Raw genomic sequence first — 20837 nt, 5'->3', positions numbered from 1 at the left:
GTGATAGAGTAGGAATTAAGTCATTTGGATATAGTGATTGTAAAGTGTTCTCTCTACCAAGTGAGCTATATTCCTGTAGACAGAAGGTTTACCTAGGGATCCCTTCTAGCTGTAATTCTCTAAGAGATGAAATCTTCCCTTAGGTGCCTCTGTTTCCTCCTCTTTCAATCAGCATAAATAATGATGGCATTTTAAGGAGTTACACTAATCTAGAAGATCTGAAAGAGAGTGATCCATTATATTCTGGATGAATCTATCTTAGGTTCTAAAGGCAGGGAAGTACAGCCAGCAGGTACAGGACAGATTCCACCAAAGGAATCTGCACTTGGAGTCTTTGAGTGTATCTCAGAGACTAGGATGAAACACTAAATTTTAGTTGTCCAGTGGTTTAGGCATAACTCTCTCTCTCTGTGAGTCGCTTAGTCATGTCCGACGCTTTGTGATTCCATGGACTGTGGCCTGCCTGGCTCCTCTGTCCATGGGATTCTCTAGGCAAGAATCCTGGAGTGGGTTGCCATTTCCTTTTCCAGGGGATCTTCCTGACCCAGGGATCGGACCAGGGTCTCCTGCATTGCAGGCAAGTTCTTTACCAAATCTTTCACTCCATGTACTTCAGTTTTCCAGAGCTCTTAGCCACCACAACATGGAAAGAAACCCCTGCCTTGTGTCCCAAGTTCACCACTAAGGCCAACCCTGATCTGATGCTTGTAGGAGAGAGTAATTATAATGCTTCTTCATGTTGCTGTGAGGGTGGCCCTGAAAATCATGGAACGAGGCATTAGAGATTGTCACTTCAGTGATGAACCCAGAGACAATGAAAGTAAAGGCTCATCACTCCCAGGCATAAGGTCAAAGCCATAGCCAGTTGGTAGTTTTCTTTCTCCACCTTTTATTCAATTAACCTCACCTTTCTAAAACTTACATAAGGAAAGAGTACATGGCTCCTTTTTGGAATACTAGACCTATGAGATAGGATTACAAGGTCCACCAAGTAAAAGGGTATTCTAAGGTCAAATCAGTTTGAGAAATTCTGAATATGTCCCCAATGAAGATACAGAATACACATGCACGTATTTAAGGCTGCAAAAAAATATTGAATTCAGCTTTCCCAAAGTTATTTGACTGTAGAACTGTTTTATTTAGTAATATTCATTAGCATCTTGTATACTTCTTGTTCCTCTTTAGTACAGTTTGGAAAATGCTATTCTCAGAGAAGCTTCAGTGAATCTTCCCATTAAAGGCTGAGGTCTATGTCTTAGATTGGAGAAAAGTTGAATAGAGCTTAGATACAACTTTGTCAATAGGGAATTCTTGCTACCATTCCAAAGATTCTTTTCAACAGTGGTTTGCAGGGAGGGGAGCTGAAACCAGCAATTGGCATTCTAGTCCCTTCATCCAGTAAAGCTCTTATTTCCAAGATTAATTCAGAAAAAAATTTTCTCTTCTTTTTTGTTAGACTGGATAGATCTCATGGAAGATCCCTTAAAAATATTGAAATTGACTTTCTTTCCTCCCCTCTGCCCTTCTGTCTTTTTTTTCTGTAGAGAATATGAATGGGTTTGATTTATAACTATTATGGTTTGTATTTAATGGAATCCTATGGAAACCTATTTGCCAAGGGAAAGAGTAATAACTAGTAGTTTTAGCTATAATCACAGAAAAATCCTTTTCTATCCTTCAGTCTTTCGTTTGTTCTATGATCATAAGTCATGTCTTTAATGAAACCTTTTTAATAAGTGCTAAGGTTGTGTTTTCTCTCCATAGGCTCCCCAAAGTATCTTTTCTTTCTATTGACAAAACAGAAAGATAATGGAAATGGGATCAACTCCATCCATCATGTCCTTCATTTTATTCCTCTTCTCTGCTTTCATTGATTGACTTTTTCCTCCCCCTATCACTGCTCTCCCTGTGCGGGTTCAGAATTTATTCAGTTTATAGGATATCGTTTCACCTCTGCTTTGTAACTGGCGTTAGTCCATTCATATATGTATTTTCTCTGCCAACTAGAATTTAAAGTTTATTGGAGGTAGGTACAATACGTTTATATCTTTCACATTAGCTTCAGAGTCTCATATGCAGTGCTCTGTACATCTGAATTGATTTAAAAATACTTTACGTGGAGCTGAATGTGAATGAGGATAGCAGCTCCTCTTTTGGGCTTACTGTCTCTGTGTCTAGAACATAAACGTTGGAGCCCACCTGTGTGCATGCATGCTAAGTCACTTCAGTCATGTCTGATTCTTTGCTACCTTATGTACCGTGACCCGCCAGGCTCCTCTGTTCATTGGATTTTTCAAGCAAGAATACTGGAGTGGGTTGCCGTCTCCTTCTCCAGGGGATCTTCTTGGCCCAGGGATTGAACCTGCGTCTCCAGCATTGGCAGGCAGATTCTTTACCACTGAGTCACTTGGGAAGTCCCTTTTCTCTCTTAAATGGCACCAAAGTCTTCTGAAGAAAGGGCTCTTTTTTGAGGGTGGGTAGAGATCATGAACATCTGGATTAAAAATTTACATTCTGAAAGTGTGGTGAGTTAGAGATGTTTTTTATTGAACATAACCATTTTGTGATTTGATTTCCCCAGGATATGAATCAGAGAGAAAAAAAACTGAAGTCTTGTCCCAAAAAAAGACAGGGAGGACAGCAAAGGATTTTTCACTGGTAAGGCAGTTTACACACTTGTCCTTTTCGTAGTGAGTCATGGTCTATGATACATTTCATAGCGATGTCTATGAGTTTCCAAATCTGGAAGAAGACAGATCAGCCAAATAAGGGAGATGGAAGAAAACAGACTTTTAATCCACCTAGTTACCATTCACAGAACTTTAGAAGTGAAACTCCAAAAAAAAAAAAAAGACTATTCCAGCACCCCACTTTTAGTCACATCTTTAAACCCATTGAGAAAGAATTAGCTAATCACTTCCAAAATATCTTAAGCAGAGCAGCAAAGGAATTCAATCGCTAGCTCCAGGGTTCCAGAAAAAGTTCTCTCTTCCTAATCTCTTCTCCAAAACCTCCCCTTTTTTTTGCTATAATTCGAAACTAACTCTTCTCTCTTTTTTATCTTTCATATTGTCTGGCCTAAGTTCATCTTAAAATGAGATTGTAAGTTTTTTTAAAGATACTTATTACTTAACCCCTTAGTGTTTTTATTTTTCTATTTAAGCAATCTCAACTCATTTAAAAAACTATCTTAAGTCTAATTTTTCCCCGCTTTGTGTCATTTTGGGTTACTGTTCTGAGGGTGTTCCTCAGATATTCTAATACTAGAATAAAAAACACCAACACTTTGTTATATCTGCTTGGGTACCCCCAGGACCTAGTGCCATTCAGAGTACATCACAACTGCTTGAATAAATATTGACTGAATGCATAAATATGGCTTCATATTTGTATAGCTTCTAATATTTTATGGAAAGCTTTAACTTCCTCAAAAATTATCTGAGGTTCTCTTATTTTCATTCCCCATCCCCCACACGGAGAAGGCAATGGCACCCCACTCCAGTACTCTTGCCTGGAAAATCCCATGGCGGGAGGAGCCTGGTAGGCTGCAGTCCATGGGGTCGCGAAGAGTCAGACACAACTGAGCGACTTCACTTTCACTTTTCACTTTCGTGCATTGGAGAAGGAAATGGCAACCCACTCCAGTATTCTTGCCTGGAGAATCCCAGGGATGGGGGGAGCCTGGTGGGCTGCTGTCTATGGGATCGCACAGAGTCGGACACGACTGAAGCGACCTAGCAGCAGTAGCATCCCCCACAAAAAAAATTCTTCCTTTTAGTTACAAAGCCAGTCAGAGGTAAAACAGAGACCTGAACTTAGGTCTCCAAGTCTCAGTCACATGAGTTTCTTGACTTGACCTGAACATTTTCTAAAGCAGGGCTGGTAGTGTTTTGAAAAATATAAACCCCCAAACTCAACCTTATCCTCAGATAATGAAGCACGTAATGGAAGGAGAATATACCACTTCTAACATGTCTTTGTTTGAAGATATATCTGAGCAACATGTTATTTTTTCATTGTAAAATGTGATTTCTTCATAGATAGCTTTCCATCTTCTCTGGCCCTGAACTCCAATTCCCACTGCCTTTCTGCAAGCTTATCATTTTTTTTTTTTTGACATGGCATGTCCCTATTTTGTTCTGGACATGAACTATTAATAGGACAGGACAAGGCACTTTTAAACGCTTCATCAAGATGTATATGGCGCCCTGGTTGAATGCTGTGTGGTTCCTGTAAGGGTGTTGGGACACCTCATGATTCAGTCCCTTGCTGGTCCAAGATTTCTTTAGCGTTGACATCAACCATCTTTACCATTTATTCCATTCACTTTGCTAGAACATACAAAGTGAAAGTCGCTCAGTCATGTCCGACTCTTTGTAACCCCATGGACTATACAGTGCCTGTAATTCTCCAGGCCAGAATACTGGAGTGGGTAGCCATTGCCTTCTCCAGGGGATCTTCCCAACCCAAGGTCTCCCACACTGCAGGCGGATTCTTTACCAGCTGAGCCACCAGGGAAGCCCAGAACTTACAAAGGTGGGTATTAAATGATCAAAGAGACAGGGTCTCTTGAATTGAGCTCTTTAATGGCAGAGACTATGTCAGAAATTTGTATATTGCCTCCCCCTTATCCAAGGTCTGGCACAGAGCAGGTACTTAACACGTATTTCTTATATTTAATTGACATCCATAAGAAAATCCAGTCATCTGAGACTTAGTCTTGACTTTGCCCATAACAATGTGCCCTCGGATAGGTCACTGAGCTTTGTTCTGTCATCCAGAAAAACGGGATATGTATCTACTCTTAAAGAACTAATGAGAATATGAGAGTTACAGGAACTTGGACTTTACAGACTATTGGGTTTGGATTCCACGCACCAGGCAGGGTTCTATTCTTTAAATAAATACTTTATGAACTGATGGTCTTTGTGTCATAATCCTCTATCAAGCAAATGATCAAAGCAAAAGGACTCTTGGTGACCTACTTGTGGATTAATATTTGTAATTAGTATGTCATTTTTGACAAATTTCTCTAACCCTCAATATCTATTTTTTCCTTTAATTCACATTCCATTGCGGTCGTCTTTATTGTTGAAATGGAATTGTCAACTTGAAGCTAATTTGAAAAATGGTTTGCTGCAATCTGGGTTCATAAATCTTAACAGGAAGAGCTAAGAGCTAAGTAGCTCAGAGCATTGTGAAATCATTAAATTAGGCCCCTGGAATATGTGAGTAGTCTTCTACTTTCTCGTTAATCTGAAGCAGAATGCCCAGAAAGAGTATTTCATAAATGTTAGTGTTGGGTGCTGGATGACCTAACAGTGTATTGCATTTATCAGTGAAGGAAATCTGTATTCTAATGTTGACTTGTTTTTTAAAAAAAGATCTTTGTAAACTTGAAAGTGAACAATTATGATGTCTCGCATTTTGTTTCCTCCATGTTTCTTAAACCAAAGCTTTCCACAAATGTCTAAAGTAGACATTATAATTATCTGGAAGAGTTGTTAATTCACAGGTAGTTGGGCACTGTCATCAAAGTTTCTGATAGAGTAGATCTGAGGTGGGACGGGTCTCAAGAATTTGCAATTCTAGCAAGTTTCCTGGTGTTGCTAATGCTGCAGGTCCAAGGACCTCACACTGAGCTTGCTGTGTTTCCTGAACTCCCTTATGATTGTCAAGGCTGGTACAAAAATACTCATGCATTGCTCCTCTTTGTTGAGACTGCTTTAATAAAATGGAACTAGATAGCTATCAATGGCACAAACTCTTGGTGGACATCCATGGGTCAGAGTGTCTGAATAGAACTATGGTGAACTATGATGAAAGAGAAAGCCAGATTTTTTTTTTTTTTAAGTTAAACTTCGAGTTCCTTCATGACTTTTTAGAACACACTGTTGTGGTTTTTTCCAAATTCCTTCTTGAGTCATCTGAAAATAGATTACCTGAATCTTTAAAAGCAAAGCAGGGAAGACATGTCTCCATTTTTTTCCCTGGTTGTCATTTTTGGTTCCATACGCTCTTTCCCAGAAAGTGGACCACGTACCTGGACAACAGTTCTCTCACAAGCCATTTTAAGCTGAGCGCTTATTTCCTATAGACATGATGTTATCAATTCAGGATTTCTTTTTCTTACTGGAAGCCTATTTCATCCAATGCATTTCAATTCAATATGATACCCACTGAGTGACTACATACACCGGCACTATTTTAAGTCAGATGTTTAGGAAAAGACATGACCTAGATCTGCTCAAATTCATGCCCTTGCAGAGACTACATTCTAGCTGAGGCTGACAGTGAACTTAATACATAAAGCAATATATTAAGTTCCTGGTAGTAGATGCTGTGGAAAGGAGGAAAATAAAGCAGGGTAGTGAGGTTCAGGACTTCAGGGACTGGCCCCAGAGGATTGTGTATTCACTTGCATTTTTAAGTAGAGGGGCCATGTAAGCAAAGACCTGAGACAGATAGGACTATAAGCATGTATTTATCTAGGGAAGAGTATCCCAGACAGAAAGAATAGCCCGTGTGAAGGCCAAGGGGCAGGAGCATGTCTGGCACATTTAAGGAAAAGCAAAGAGGGCTGAAGTCAAATGTGTGAAGGGGAAATAGTGGTAGGAGAGATGACATTGAGGTAATGTCAAGACCATATAAGGCCTGATAGGTCACTGAAAAAGATGTTGGCTTTAATCTGAGTGAAATAAGAGTCACTGCAAAATGTTGACTTTCAAAAAAGGACCTGATCAGATGTTGTGTTTAGAATATAGTGAGTAGGACCAGTAAGGAGCTAAGAGGCCAATTACAAGGTTATGCAGTAAGCAAAGCAAGATATGATGTAGCTTGGGCCATGGGTTTATTGATCACTAGAGATGGTGAGAAGCAGTTCAGTTCTGTATATATTTGGAAACTAAAGTTCAATAGGATTTCATTGTAGATTGGATGGAGAATGTCAAAGGAAAAGAAATCAAGGTTTTGACCCGAGAAGCTACAAAGATGAAATTGCTGTCGGAGAGGTAAAAGGCTACAGGAAGATCAAGTTTGTGGGGAATGTTGGGAGCTTGAATCGGGCATACTGAGTTTGAAATGACTGTTAGATACCTGCTGGGAGATGTTGAGTTGGTTGTTGCTTATGACATGTGGGGCTTATGAGAGTATGTGGCATGTGTTTGGGTTAAAGATGGAGTCATCAGCATAATGGCATTGAAAGTTGTGAGGCTGAATGAGATTATCAAGCGAAGGAGAGACTGAGAATGAGTGACAATCCAAGTAGAGGAACCGGGAGCGGATGGTGTCCTAAAAAGCCAAGAGAAGGAAATGTACCAGTTAGAGGGGAGTGAAAAATAGAGTTAAATGCAGTCCATGGGGTCGCTAAGAGTCGGACACGACTGAGCGACTTCACTTTCACTTTTCACTTTCATGCATTGGAGAAGGAAATGGCAACCCACTCCAGTGTTCTTGCCTGGAGAATCCCAGGGACGGGGGAGCCTGGTGGGCTGCCGTCTGTGGGGTCACACAGAGTCGGACATGACTGAAGCGACTTAGCAGCAGCTGCAGATAGGTCAAATGAGATGAAAACTCCAAATTTACTGTTGAGTTTCACAACTGAAGGGCTGTAACAAGGACATGCTTGGTGGAATGGTAATGGTTAAAGTCTAGTCTAAGTAGCATAAGGGAGAATGGTAGAAGAAGAATTGGAAATGGTGAAGAAAGACAGCTTTTGAAGCTTCTGCCAAAGAAAGCAGAGAAATGGGTGGGAAGCAGGTGAGGAAAGTGGGGTCCAGCTAAGGCTGTGTTGGTGGTGGTGGTGTTTGTGTTTGTGTGGGGTTGGGAGAATCAACAATATGGTTGTGTACTGCTGGAAATGATCCAGTAAAGAGGGACAGATTAATGTTTTAGGCGCGATAGAAAGGGCTCCTTAAGCAATTACATTGGGTTGGCAAGCGGTGATAAATCTAAGATCCAGGTAGAAGATTAGGTGTCCAGGAAAGCAGGCATTTTCATCGGTGGTAACAAGCATGTTTGGGGGGAGTAGTGCTGATGGGGTGGCAAGTGTGGTATTGAGACTGTGGGTAAAATCCCTTTTGATTGTTTCAGTTTTCTCCATAAGGGAAGAGCCAACATTATCTCATAAAATACCAAAAAGGATTCAAAAGAAAATAAAGCCCACATATATGCTTCCACACATATTTGTTCAGAAAATAAAGCAAAGCCAAACACAATATGAAAAGTATGCTGTAAATGTTTCTTTTGGGGGCTTTTTCTAAATGAACTGAATTGACTGAGGTTTTTGAATAGAGACGTAATATCTTTTCATGTAGGGACTCTTCTCCTGGAGACTGCCTCTGTCTGAAGCGTAGGCATTCTTTGTTGCTCTGCTAACCTTCATATTGATTTAAAATTAGGGCTATTTGTATAGAAATTTTTATTTGCCAGTTCTGTGTGCATGAATATCTGTAACATTTTTTTCAGATGGTGAATGTGGGTAGGAAATTTCCATGAGACTTCTTTTACAGTGATCTCTTGCTTTCCATGTCAACAGTATGGATGACCTCTACCATCTTATCAGTGTGGTCAATTTTACATTTTGTAGATATTGGCTGCAGTTCTTTTTGTTTGTTAATTTTTATTAGAGTATAGTTGTTTTACAATGTTACGTTAGTTTCTGCTACACAGCAAAGTGAATCAGCTATATGTTTTTAAGTATATATATATATCCCCTCTTTTTTGAAATTCATTCCCATTTAAGTCAACTCTACCACATTGAGTATAGTTCCCTCTGCTATATAGTAGGTTCTCATTAGTAATCTATTTTATACATAGTATCAATAATGTATATATCCTAGTTCCCTCAGAGAAGGCAATGGCACCCTACTCCAGTACTCTTGCCTGGAAAATCCCATGGAGGGAGGAGCCTGGTAGGCTACAGTCCATGGGGTCGCTGGGAGTCGGACACGACTGAGCGACTTCACTTTCACTTTTCCCTTTCATGCACTGGAGAAGGAAATGGCAACCCACTCCAGTATTCTTGCCTGGAGGATCCCAGGGATGGCGGAGCCTGGTGGGCTGCCGTCTATGGGGTCGCACAGAGTCGGACACGACTGAAGCGACTTAGCAGCAGCAGCAGCAGCAGCCTAGTTCCCTAATTGACTGTTCTTAATTAGCTGTGGTTTTTCTTCTTTTTCCAGGGGGAGGTTCAGGAAGAGGATAACAGAGTGTTATTGTAGCCTAACACTGTTAAGAACCAATGTTTAGCAATGGAACCATATAGGGGTCAAGTGATCAAGAAACAATCATTTAGCTTTTATGTCCTAGGCACTGTGTGTGCTTAGTTGCCCAATCATATCCAACTCTTTGCGGCCTCATGGACCACAGCCTGCCAGGCTCCTCTGCCATGGGAATTCTCCGGGCAAGAATACTGCAGTGGGTTGCCATGCCCTTCTCCAGGGTATCTTCTGACCCAGGGATTGAACCTAGGTCTACCTCATTGCAGATGGATTCATTACCATCTGAGCCACCAGGGAAGCCCACAGGCACTATAGGCAGCATCTAATGTATACATTTTATTTGGTCCTTATGATAGACCTGTACCATAAGGTATATTAACCCAATTGTGAGGATGAACGAATTGAGGAGAAATGACTCAGTGCTATCCCAGGAAAACTCCCTGTAAAATTTTAAGTAAATTAAAAGGCTGACCTCATCTACTAAGCTGCTCACAAAAGAGCAAAATCCACCAAAATTACAGTGTGGTTTGATTCCTAAGTTCCCAGTCTTACTATATAAGTTATTGCATAGTTCATCTAAACCCAACTGAAGTCAAGGTGCCTATTGCTAGCTAGATTAGAATCAAGGAGGCAGCTTACTTGGCTGTCTCATGGCATTCAGTTCATGCTTCCAAACATGTATGTAGAAATGGCTCCAAAAGAGGACTTCCCTTGGTGATCCAGGGTTAAGACTTGGTGCTTCCCAGGAGGCCCAGGTTCTATCTGCTGTCCAGGAAGTCCTGCGAGCATAGATATGGCAAAAAAAGAAAAGAAAAGTAAAGGAGTGGTTCATGCTTTGTTATTAACTTTTTTTTAAGTCACTCAGTCGTGTCCAACTCTGTGACCCCATGGACTATACAGTCCATGGACTTCTCCAGGCCAGACTACTAGAGTAGGTAGCCTAGCCCTTCTCCAGCAGATCTTCCTGACACAAGGATTGAAACAGGGTGTCTTGCATTGCAGGCAGATTCTTTACCAACTGAGCTGTCAGGGAAATTAAAATTATTAAATGGTTGAAGACAAAAGGAAAGATCTCACCTTCTGTCCCTTGAGGGAAAAAGCTCCTTCCATTCCTGAAAGCTGTAACATAATTTATTGGACATGGCTGCATTTCATACTGAAACTAGTATTGGTCTGGTTGATGAAAAAGAGAACAATGTCTTTGTCTTCCGAGAGGAGTGCTGAAGTTGAAAGAATGAGAAACCCCAAAAGAATATCCGACTAAGTTTAAAATTTTTTCTATTCAGAACAAAAGAAAATCCAGTAGAGCAATAAATTTCTTTGTTCAAGAGGAACCAAATGGTGGTATCTTGGTTTTAACAACTTTTTGGAGAATTTTTCGTGGTAAACGTTGATTAACACTGTTAAGGATGGAGGAGAAACAGTTTTGCTGGCAGAGCAACTTACAAAATTATGTTCATGAATATTATGTAAATTCAGTAAATTCATTCAATAATGAATATGTGAAATACAATATTTTACACTTGAAAGTGAAAAGTGAAAGTGTTAGTCACTCAGCTCTGTCCAGCTCTTTGTGACACTGTGGACTATAGCCCACCAGGCTCCTCTGTCCATGGAATTCTCCAGGCAAGAATACTGGAGTGGGTTTCCATATCCTTCTCTGGGGGTCTTCCTGACCCAGGAATTGAACCTGGGTCTCCTACATTACAAGCATATTCTTTACCATCTGAGCCACCAGAGTTTAATCCAAAACAAAAAAGTAATCAACACCAACATTTTGGGGGGAGGGGAGGAAGTTAATAAGGAAATGTCAAATCTCTAGCTCTTAAACCTTCTCAATTTTTTTTGTTTATTCTTAAGATATGAAATTATAAACTATCTACTAAGTCTATACTGGGGCACCTGAAATAGGAAAAATGATGCCAGGACATCAAAATGTTTTCGTTTTGTTTTCCTTTCTATAACTTGGGGTAGGGGTGAGAAGTTCTCTTTTGAGAAAGGACAGGAAAATTTCTGGGTTTTCATTAGGAGTTTAGTATGAAAATACCTGCATGCAAATATATGTAGGATGCATCCTTTTCAATGGGCAAAGCTAAAATCACTCGTCCATGTCCACAAAGATCACTTAGTCGCTTAGTCGTGTCCAACTCTTTGTGACCCCATGGACGTTAGCCTACCAGGCTCCTCCATCCATGGGATTTTCCAGGCAAGAGTACTGTAGTGGGTTGCCAGTTCCTTCTCCAGAGGATCTTCCCGACCCAGGGATCGAACCCAGGTCTCCCACATTGTAAGCAGACGCTTTATCATCTGAGCCACCAGGGAAGCCCAAGATCACTTTAGAGAAACTTAAACTAGTTTTTGCACAGAACTTAGTGGCTTAGAGGGTATGGAAAGATAGAAATTAATTACTAAGAGGAATCATGATTTTCTTTTTCCCCAAAGAACTTAAAATTCTGTTAAGCCTCCAAATTGGATAACCTAGGTACCCTTCTACCTTGCTGCATCATTTTATAATAGAGATAGGATTTGGCAGGAATGAGTCTCACAGGTGCAGAGGATCCTGGGAAAGTCTTTCCTCCTCCCCATCTCAAGACTTGTTTATACAGTGTATATATTTTATATTATAAATGAAACTCGATTTCACTTTTTTGACAATTTCTCATTGCCCGGTGGCCAGCTCACTTGTTCCTTTTGGCTGATTGCAGAAGGGCTGAAATCCCTCGAGAGGAGGAAAAAAGGGAAAAGTGCAGAGACTCAACCCAGTTTCCTCCAGCTTTAGTCCACTTCATTTGAGAAGTCTATGACTCATCCCTGAATTCTCCCCACCCCCAAGCACCTTCCATCAAATCATAGCCCCCCAAATGTATTGTTGGACATTTTCTTTAGTGGTGCCATCTTGTTCTGAGATTACAGGGAATGCCGATTTTATTAGGGTTTTTTCAACAAACTTGTTTAATTGTTGGTGCCCCTTGGCAAGTGCTGAGTCATTCTCAGTACTTCACAGAATTCTACCAACACCTCATCCTTCTAACTTTCCTTTTTTCTTTTTTGAATTCTTCCTTTTGTTTGGTTTAGAACAAGTCTTCCCTTTATTTCCCCTACAGACTTGTCTTTGGAAAAGACTCAGAAGAGCCCGTTAACTTGGCTTCCTCACTTCTGCTCATCATGTGAGTACAATTTATATTTCTAACTATTATGCAAGTGTCATTAAACAGCGTTTTACCAAGGTTTCTATGGAAGAACTGCTTGCTTGATCTTTGCGATGTTGGCACTCTTTTAGAATTAACCACGGAAAAAACTTGATGACACTTCTGAGCTCTTGTAAAATTTGTCTTCAGAGTAATTTTATGGTGTGTGTTTCCCCCCTTGAAAGTTTTAAAGTGCTGGATTTCTGTCTCTTTGCAGAGTGTTCTAGCAGCTGTGTCTCATTTGCTTTGCAAGGGCATTGGAAGAAATTGCTATTTTGGAAGCTCCTTAACATATGGGAGAATTGTACAAAGCACTTTACAGTTTGCATAGTGCTTGCCCATTGTTTTACCCAGTCATTTCTCATAGAAGCCCAGGACATATTATTTACATTTCCAGAAAGAGAAACAGAGGTCCTGAATAAATAGCAGGAGCTTGGCAGGACAATTTATCTTACTGTGAAATTAATCAATAGATTAAATCTCTTCCTTCAGATCCTTTAATAACTATGACCAGAAAGCCTCATGTTTTTAGACCAACGTACTCACTGTATATCTGAGGAATATGTGGTCCAGCTAGTTTTAGGTCTACCCTGACAAAGAGCTGTCCTAGTGATTGAACATTGGGAACTGTGCTGTTTAATGCTTTTATTAAAAGTGATACAGTGGATGCTAAAAACACTTGTTCCAGGGTCACACTGCCTAGGTTTAAATACAAGCTCCAGCCTTTATCAGCTGTGTGGCATTGGATGAATCACCTGACCTTTCTCAGCCTCATTTTTCTTATCTGTAAAGTGGGAATATTAATTGCTCCTTCTTGGGATTATTGTGAGGCTGGATTGACTGAATTTACGTAAAGCTCTAAGCATTGCACCTGGCACACAGTCAGCCCTCAGTCAGTATTAGCTATTACAGTGTTACATTCAAAAGCTGGCTACCTGGTCATTTTTTCTAAGAATCCTTTAAGTTGATTTGTTTCATGAAATTACACATATGATCCAGTCAGGACCAGAGATGGTTGGGGATCTCAAGAGGTAGTTGATGGGATACACAGACCTTATACTAATATTTCCTCCCATCTTAAGAGCTGTGATCATCATAACTTCTCAGTCTCTCTGTCATTCTCTTTAAAACACAAAGCTGCAATGCTGTTCCTCCCAAATAATATGGGATTTTGATAAAGGACCCTATTTGCTGGTACCCACTATTTCATCGTAGCACTTTTGGAATGGTAGCACACAGAAAAGATGAAAGATGACACTGGTTTTCTTACAGTTCCAGGCGGAAGTAAGATATAGAGGAAATAGCAGAAGTTGCCTAGTTGTGAACGTTCTCTTGTTGGAATACAGAGACTGCTTCTAGTTTGCTGGGTAAACTGGGAAGAGCACTCTGCTTCTCTGTGCCTCAATTTCTGCAATATGAAGAAGGGTTATAACATCCACAGGATGATCCACCTGTTTCCCACTTGCTGGGACCTTTCCATGGCAAGTGCCATGTTTCACGGAGAAGGCAATGGCACCCCACTCCAGTACTCTTGCCTGGAAAATCCCATGGACAGAGGAGCCTGTTAGGCTACAGTCCACGGGGTCACTAAGAGTCGGACGACTGAGCGACTTCATTTTCACTTTTCCCTTTCATGCACTGGAGAACGAAATGGCAACCCACTCCAGTACTCTTGCCTGGAGAATCCCAGGGACGGCGGAGCCTGGTGGGCTGCCGTCTATGGGGTCGCACAGAGTCGGTCGCACAGAGTCGGACACGACTGAAGCGACGTAGCAGCAGCAGCAGCAGCCATGTTTCAGGAACCTCCTCAGCCCCAAGGAGACTGGGATGGTTGGTCACCCTGAACATCCACATCTCATCTTATGGGGCTCACAATAAGGGCAGTGGGCATAAATGTGCTTTGGCATTTCATGGACTGAGGAGTATAGGCAACCCAATTCTTAACACCTAAGTTCCCAAAATAGTGCTAGAGGTTGTTGGAAGAAAAACATGATAATATAGTGTATCATTTCTTAAGTAAGGATGTACTTTAATTTTTGGTACATTTTTTTATAAACTGCTTAGAAATATATAATGTGACTGGCAAGTTCCACTAGTGGATATGCCATTTTACATCATTCTTACATGTTTAAATAATATAATGTAATTGAAAGTATACAAATGCATATTCATACAGAACAGTTAGGACAATTACTTTCAAGTCATGACAAAAATAATTTGCATTGGAAAGACCTCCTTTGAAACATCTTTACTGCCTGAAAAGTTCTGGTTTGCACCCAAGGCGTATTTTTGAGAGGATTACCATTTACAATAAATGGATTAGTGATTTGTCTTCAAAGGGAAACAAGATAGTCTGGGGAAGATGACATAACTGACCATCTATTTGCTATCCAAAAAAGAAATAACACAACAAAGGATGATAGTCCATTAACTGAGGCAACATCAGTGTTCAAAAGATGTTCAAAAATATTAACCAAAGTGCACACTCAGGAATTAGAGTAGTTTCCCCAGATGATTCATTTCGATTTCTTTGAGTAGAACTTCAAAATGAACAAATACGCATTTGCTTGAAAATTCAAACACTTTTATTTGTGTTTGACCTAGACACATCCAACAAGAATTTAAGCCAATGTAAGATCTATAAATGAGGCTTCTTGTAGACATGAATAGCAAGATAAATAGTACAATAATATGTATTAGGAAAAGTATAAAAACAAGTTCAGTCAAACTCAATTGCTTACATTAATAGAAAAAAGTAATATTTATCTTACAAGTTAGACTTTTAAAACATAATGGCTTGTTTTCTGCTTGGCTTTTGAAATGGAACATGTAAAGAATTCCCTGGTTAAGGCTGTGCTTCCACTGTGTAGAGCACAGGTTCCATCCCTGGTTGGGGAGCGAAGGTCCCTCATGCCATGTGGCATGGCCATAAAAAAGTGAACAAGCAAATAAATAAAACGGAACATATAAACCTCTAAGAAAATGTTAAGATACTTGAAGACCCTGAACATGTCACAAAGTTTTTCTTTATCTACCCCAGAGGACCTACGGCAGTCTTGGGTACATGGAAGACGCTTAGTAAAATCTTGTTAACTTATATTGAGTGTTCTGTGTATTAATAATAATTCAAAATAACATAATGAAACTGGAGTCAAAAGGGCATGGTCTACCATTCCACATTCAACTTTCCCCAAGGAATGAACTACTTTGCCTCTCAGACAGAAGCAAAGAACTCATTCAAAAGCAGAGCTGAAGGCTGATGGAGTTATTGTTGTTTATATTTCCCGGGACAGAGGAGTAATTCTGTTGGCTTCAAAGGCCTTTTCTTCTACCTTCCATCACGACATGCTCGTACAGGAAGAAACCTTCACCCTATTCCTACATTTTACAAATGGAAACCCAGAGGAGGGAAAATTTGCCCCGGGTCACAGATTCAAACCTTCCCAGATACTTGTTAATCCTAATTTAATTTTTCCTAATTTCACCAAATCGAGCTGTAGGGAATTTTCTTGGCCCTTTAAATTTTTTATTTTATTTTTTATTTTGGCTGCGCTGGGTCTTTGTTTCGGCGTGGAGGCTTTCTCTAGTTGCAGCTTGCAGGGGCGTCTCCTGTTGTGGAGCATGGGCTCCAGAGAGCGTAGGCTCAGTAGTTGCCCAGTGAGAGCTTAGTTGCCCCACAGCATGTGGAATCTTAGTTCCCTGACCAAGGATTGAACCTGAGTCCCCTGCATTGGAAGGTGGACTCTCAGCCACTGGACCACCAGGGAAGCCCCTGGGCCCCTTTTAAGTCCAGGAGTCTCCCCTGCTTCTTGTGCCCTGCCCTGCCATTCATTGTTATTCCAGTGCCAATACTCCTGCATCACTCTGCTTCCTTCTGTCACTTTCCAGTGGCATTTTGTTAGCTTTCAGACAACACACTTGAACCTCCCCTCCAAGGTCTGAAGCTAAAAGAATTTTCTAGATTACCCAAAGTGCTATATAAATTTAAGGGCCACTCCTGCATTTCTTCTTAAGTCTGCACCCTTGGAAACAGTGATGCATAGCTCCGGGCTAGTACTGATTACTCTCAGGCTTCCATAATGCGAGTCAAGGCTCTGCTTTATGGTTAATTTAGCTGATGATGAGAGCAAGCTGAAACTTGTGAAGAGAGACATAAGTTGGAACAAACCGAGGTCATAGCTTGAGCAGAACCTCCAAGAAGACAGATTGCCTATGGCTCTTAGAGCATCCTTCCCTCAACAGTAGTGAGGCAGACACAAAGAGAAATGGCAGTCTCCTTTGAGGGGCATATGAGGGCACAAAGATTTTTCAGAACTCAGCCCCACAGAGAGGAAATCTGCTTGATATTTATTCAGGCCTCTTTCTTTTAAATCTTGATTACCCTTGGCTCAGCTAGGTGCTAAAATTTATGCACCAGCGACAGGTGATTCTTACGTAAGGATGGAATCTCGGGTGTGATAAATTTGGTCTTGAGACATCTCAGCTCACTTGCTGCAGATGGCAGTGTCATGATGGCAGAGTTAGAGAGTGGTGTCCTGCCGGGCTGTGGGCTGTCTGTGAAATGGCTACTCAGTTCAGAACTGCCTGAGCCAATTCCTTGAGCCTCAAGGTCATGACCAAGGGGCTCAGCCCAACTGTATGGTTAACATTCATCCTAGCAACATTCTTTCCTGCTCCCTTAGACACTCCTCTGACTCACTCCTACTCAAAAGTCCAGCAAGAATCAGCTAATCTGTGTTCTTTGTGGATATCTTTATAATATGAGGTCTGTGTCATGGTTAACTGTTATTAGGGGTGAATTCTGTGTTTTTAAGGAATTGCTTATATGATACTATAGCATTTGTTGGTTTGGCCAAGGAGGTATTTTTACTCACTACATCCCTGTTGGGTCCTGCAACTCTCAGGGCACAGGTTCTTAGCCTTTGTTTTGAGGACTCTAGAAATCCTCCTAAAGTGTGTATATGCTCACCAATTGTAAACATACACAACTCTTTCTAGGGAGAGCAGTGTTCATAAAATTATTATAAAAGTCTGAGGTCTAGCAAGTAGTAAGAGTCACTATTGTAGATGAAGGAAATGTTCTGAAGCATCTCTTGTTTCCTTCTGACTGAATCTCCAACTTTGGATTTTAGATGGAACTTGATCAGAGGTTAGAAGCATCAGGTAAACTTTGGAGTCAGATAGCCTCGATTCTGGCTTAGACCCTGGCTTTCCATTTCCTGACTCTGCATGCTTAGAAATTCCACTTCTGTGTGCCTCACCTCCTTGTTTACTCAATGGGGAAAATATCACCTCCCTTTTATGCTATTGTGGGACTTGATGGAGGGATATATTCAATATAAATCTTGTGTTGTACCTGGCATTTGTTCACTTTTCCACCAACAGTGGCTAGCAGTGGTTAAGAGTCAAGTGGAATTCATATCTCTAGAGCACGGGATGTGGTGCCCAATCCCGTGTGTCTTCTCCCTTGCTGCATTTTAAAGTTATCTCCTGTGTTTGTCTAATCACTGAGTCATTAGCTGCATTTCACAGTCCTGATAAGCATCAGCAGGATCTACACACCAGTCTTAAGAGATGTCACATTCCAATCCTCTAATCTACCTCTTATGGGCAAAAGAAGGCATTAGACCCCTGGAATCCCATTTTACATTTGTTAGTTTCTTTAGAAAAATCATGTTTTATGAATTTTAACAATTCTTCAAAAGGGGTATATGATGTATATTTTAGCAGGAGACATTTTTCTTTACCTTATATCATGTGCAATAACTTACTTCATCTCCTGCTCAATGTTTGCTGAATGAATGAAACAGAAAATCTTAACAAACAAAAAGCAAGAGATGTATGCTTGAGAACATTAGTTCTTTCACTAGTCATTCTCTCATCCATCCTGATCTTCCCATTCTTTGCCTCTAAAGACCCCCACAAACATGACTCACCTTGGGAATTATGGGGAAAATGATTCTATTTGAGGACACTTGCCATGCCAGGTGGTGCTAGTGGTAAAGAACCCGCCTGCCAATGCAGGAGACATAAGAGACAGGGGTTCGATCCCTGGCTTGGGAAGATCCCATGGCAACACACTCCAGTATTCTTGCCTGGAGAATCCCATGGAAAGAGGAGCCTGGAGGGCTATGATCTATAGGGTCACTAAGAGTCAGACATGACTGAAGCGACTTAGCATACACACATATCGTCCAGGTATCAAGTGCTGCTTTTCTATTCGGGATCTGAGGCCAACAATATCTAATCTCAGCATCTCTTTTTTTTAAAAATCAGTATTTCTATAACAAGTGTAAAATTGTCCTAATTGGGGAACCCTTTTTTTTTAGTACTAGAGATTACAGTTTTTTGATACTGGTCAAAAAAAGTTTTTGAAGAGAAAATGCACAGAGTGAAAAAACTATGTTTATGTAAATATCATGAGAGCTAAATGTGATGCCCTGGAAGACAGCAGACTTCACTCTGTACCCATGAGATCTATATCTCAACTATACCAATAAGTACTACTCAAGAATGTATAAAAATTCCTTCTGCATATATGCATTTTTGTTGGTCTAGCTCATTGCCTAATTCACAGGAGCTACTTAACAAATATTTGTTGGATGGATTCATATTATATTTCTATGATAATATGTATAACTTATTTATTTTATATTTATATCATTTCAATCCCAAAGAAAGGCAATGCCAAAGAATGTTCAAACTACCACACAACTGTACACATGTCACACACTAGCAAAGTAATGCTCAAAATTTTCCAAGCTAGGCTTCAACAGTATGTGAACCAAGAAATTCCAGATGTTCAGGCTGGATTTAGAAAAGGCAAAGGAACCAGAGATCAAATTGCCAACATCCATTGGATCATAGAAAAAGCAAGAGAATTCCAGAAAAACGTCTACTTCATTGACTATGCTAAAGCCTTTGACTCTGTGGATCACAACTAACTGGCAAATTCTTATAGAGATGGGAAAACCAGACCACCTTATCTGCCTCCTGAGAAATCTGTATGCAGGTCAAGAAGCAACAGTTAGAACTGGACATTGAACAAGAGACTGGTTCCAAATTGGGAAAGGAGTATGACAATGCTGTATGTTGTCACCCTGCTTATTTAAGTTATATGTAGAGTACATCATGTGAAATGCCAGGCTGTATGAAATACAAGGTGGAATCAAGATTGCCAGGAGAAATATCAATAAGTTCAGATATGCAGATGACATCATACTTATGGCAGAAGGTGAAGAACTAAAGAGTCTCTAGATGAAAGTGAAAGAGAAGAGTGAAAAAATTGGCTTAAAAGTCAACATTCAAAAAACTAAGATCATGCCATCTGGTTCCATCACTTCGTGGCAAATAGATGGGGAAACAGTGGAAACAATGACAGACTTTATTTTCTTGGACTCCAGAGTTACTGTGGATGGTGCCTGCAGCCATGAAATTAAAAGACACTTGCTCCTTCAAAGCTATGACAAACCTAGACAGCATATTAAAAACCAGAGATGTTACTTTGCCAACAAAGGTCCGTCTAGTCAAAGCTATGGTTTTTCCAGTAGTCATGTATGGATGTGAGAGTTGGATCATAAAGAAAACTGAGTGTCAAAGGATTAATGCTTTTGAACTGTGGTGTTGAAGAAGACTCTTGAGAGTCCCTTGGACTGCAAGGAGATCCAACCAGTCCATCCTAAAGGAGATCAGTCCTGGGTGTTCATTGGAAGGACTGATGTTGAAGCTGAAACTCCAATACTTTGGCCACCTGATATGAAGCGCTGACTCATTGGGAAAGACCCTGATGCTGAAAAAGATTGAAGGCAGGAGGACAAAGGGACGACAGAGGATGAGATGGTTGGATGGCATCACCAACTCGATGGACATAAGTTTGAGTAAGCTCCAGGAGTTGGTGATGGACAGGAAAGCCTGGCGTGCTGCAGTCCATGGGGTCACACGACTGAATGACTGAACTTAACTGAGTAAGGAGAATGCAGTAGTTTTCCATATAATATCTTTATGGACATTTATTTCTGTAGCCCATATGACTGATAAACCATTAAAAGAAAGTGTCTCTGCACCTCTTTTCTATGACAGATAGAAATTTTAGAGAAGATGGGTGTAAGGCTGTTGAGTATGAATTGCCATTTAGTGTGTTAACAGTGAGTTTTGCCATTACACCCATTCAGAAGGAGCTTTCTGCAGTCTTGTGGGTGTGTCCCCTTTCCTCTTTCATAAGAGAACTAACTGTAGAATCAGAATGGTGCTGGCCTACCTGCCTTAGGCCTCATAACATGTAGCGCAGCAGCACATTCAGCAACAAGTCTCTGGAGCATCCCGTCCCAGGGGGCAGACTCACCTGGGAAGTTTGGGGAAAGATGGCCATGTGGCCAGAAGGGCTCCCTCCAGTCTCCAGTTTTCTCGTGAGGCATACTTATGTCCGTGG

General features: G+C 40.7%; 1 protein-coding gene and 1 long non-coding RNA gene across 32 annotated transcripts in view; both read left to right on the top strand.

Moving 5' to 3' along the window:
- The window catches only part of LOC145526208 (uncharacterized), a 418885-nt gene that overhangs the window by 239117 nt on the left and 158931 nt on the right, over positions 1-20837 (top strand). For 27 of the 31 annotated variants that reach the window (XR_014068759.1, XR_014068751.1, XR_014068741.1 and 24 more), the window contains one exon: positions 12326-12388. Coding sequence is in view for 9 of the 31 variants with exons in the window: in XM_081541326.1 (XP_081397452.1) it covers positions 12326-12388 (63 nt within the window). In the remaining 22 variants the exon portion in view is untranslated. Of the gene's footprint in view, positions 1-2581; positions 2659-12325; positions 12389-20837 lie in introns of all 31 variants that reach the window. The other 4 variants (XR_014068761.1, XR_014068757.1, XR_014068760.1 and 1 more) reach the window with 1 other exon arrangement.
- LOC145526214 (uncharacterized) lies at positions 4738-10036 on the top strand. Its single transcript, XR_014068769.1, has 2 exons — positions 4738-8873; positions 9018-10036. It is a non-coding gene; the product is annotated as an uncharacterized LOC145526214 (long non-coding RNA).

The sequence above is a fragment of the Giraffa tippelskirchi genome, chromosome 11 (assembly GCF_054371585.1).
Source record: "Giraffa tippelskirchi isolate mGirTip1 chromosome 11, T2T-mGirTip1v1.2.pri, whole genome shotgun sequence".
In the NCBI taxonomy this organism is placed as follows: domain Eukaryota; kingdom Metazoa; phylum Chordata; class Mammalia; order Artiodactyla; family Giraffidae; genus Giraffa; species Giraffa tippelskirchi.
The sequence above is the reverse complement of the archived record's forward strand: the minus strand, read 5'-3'. Positions and strand labels throughout refer to the sequence as shown.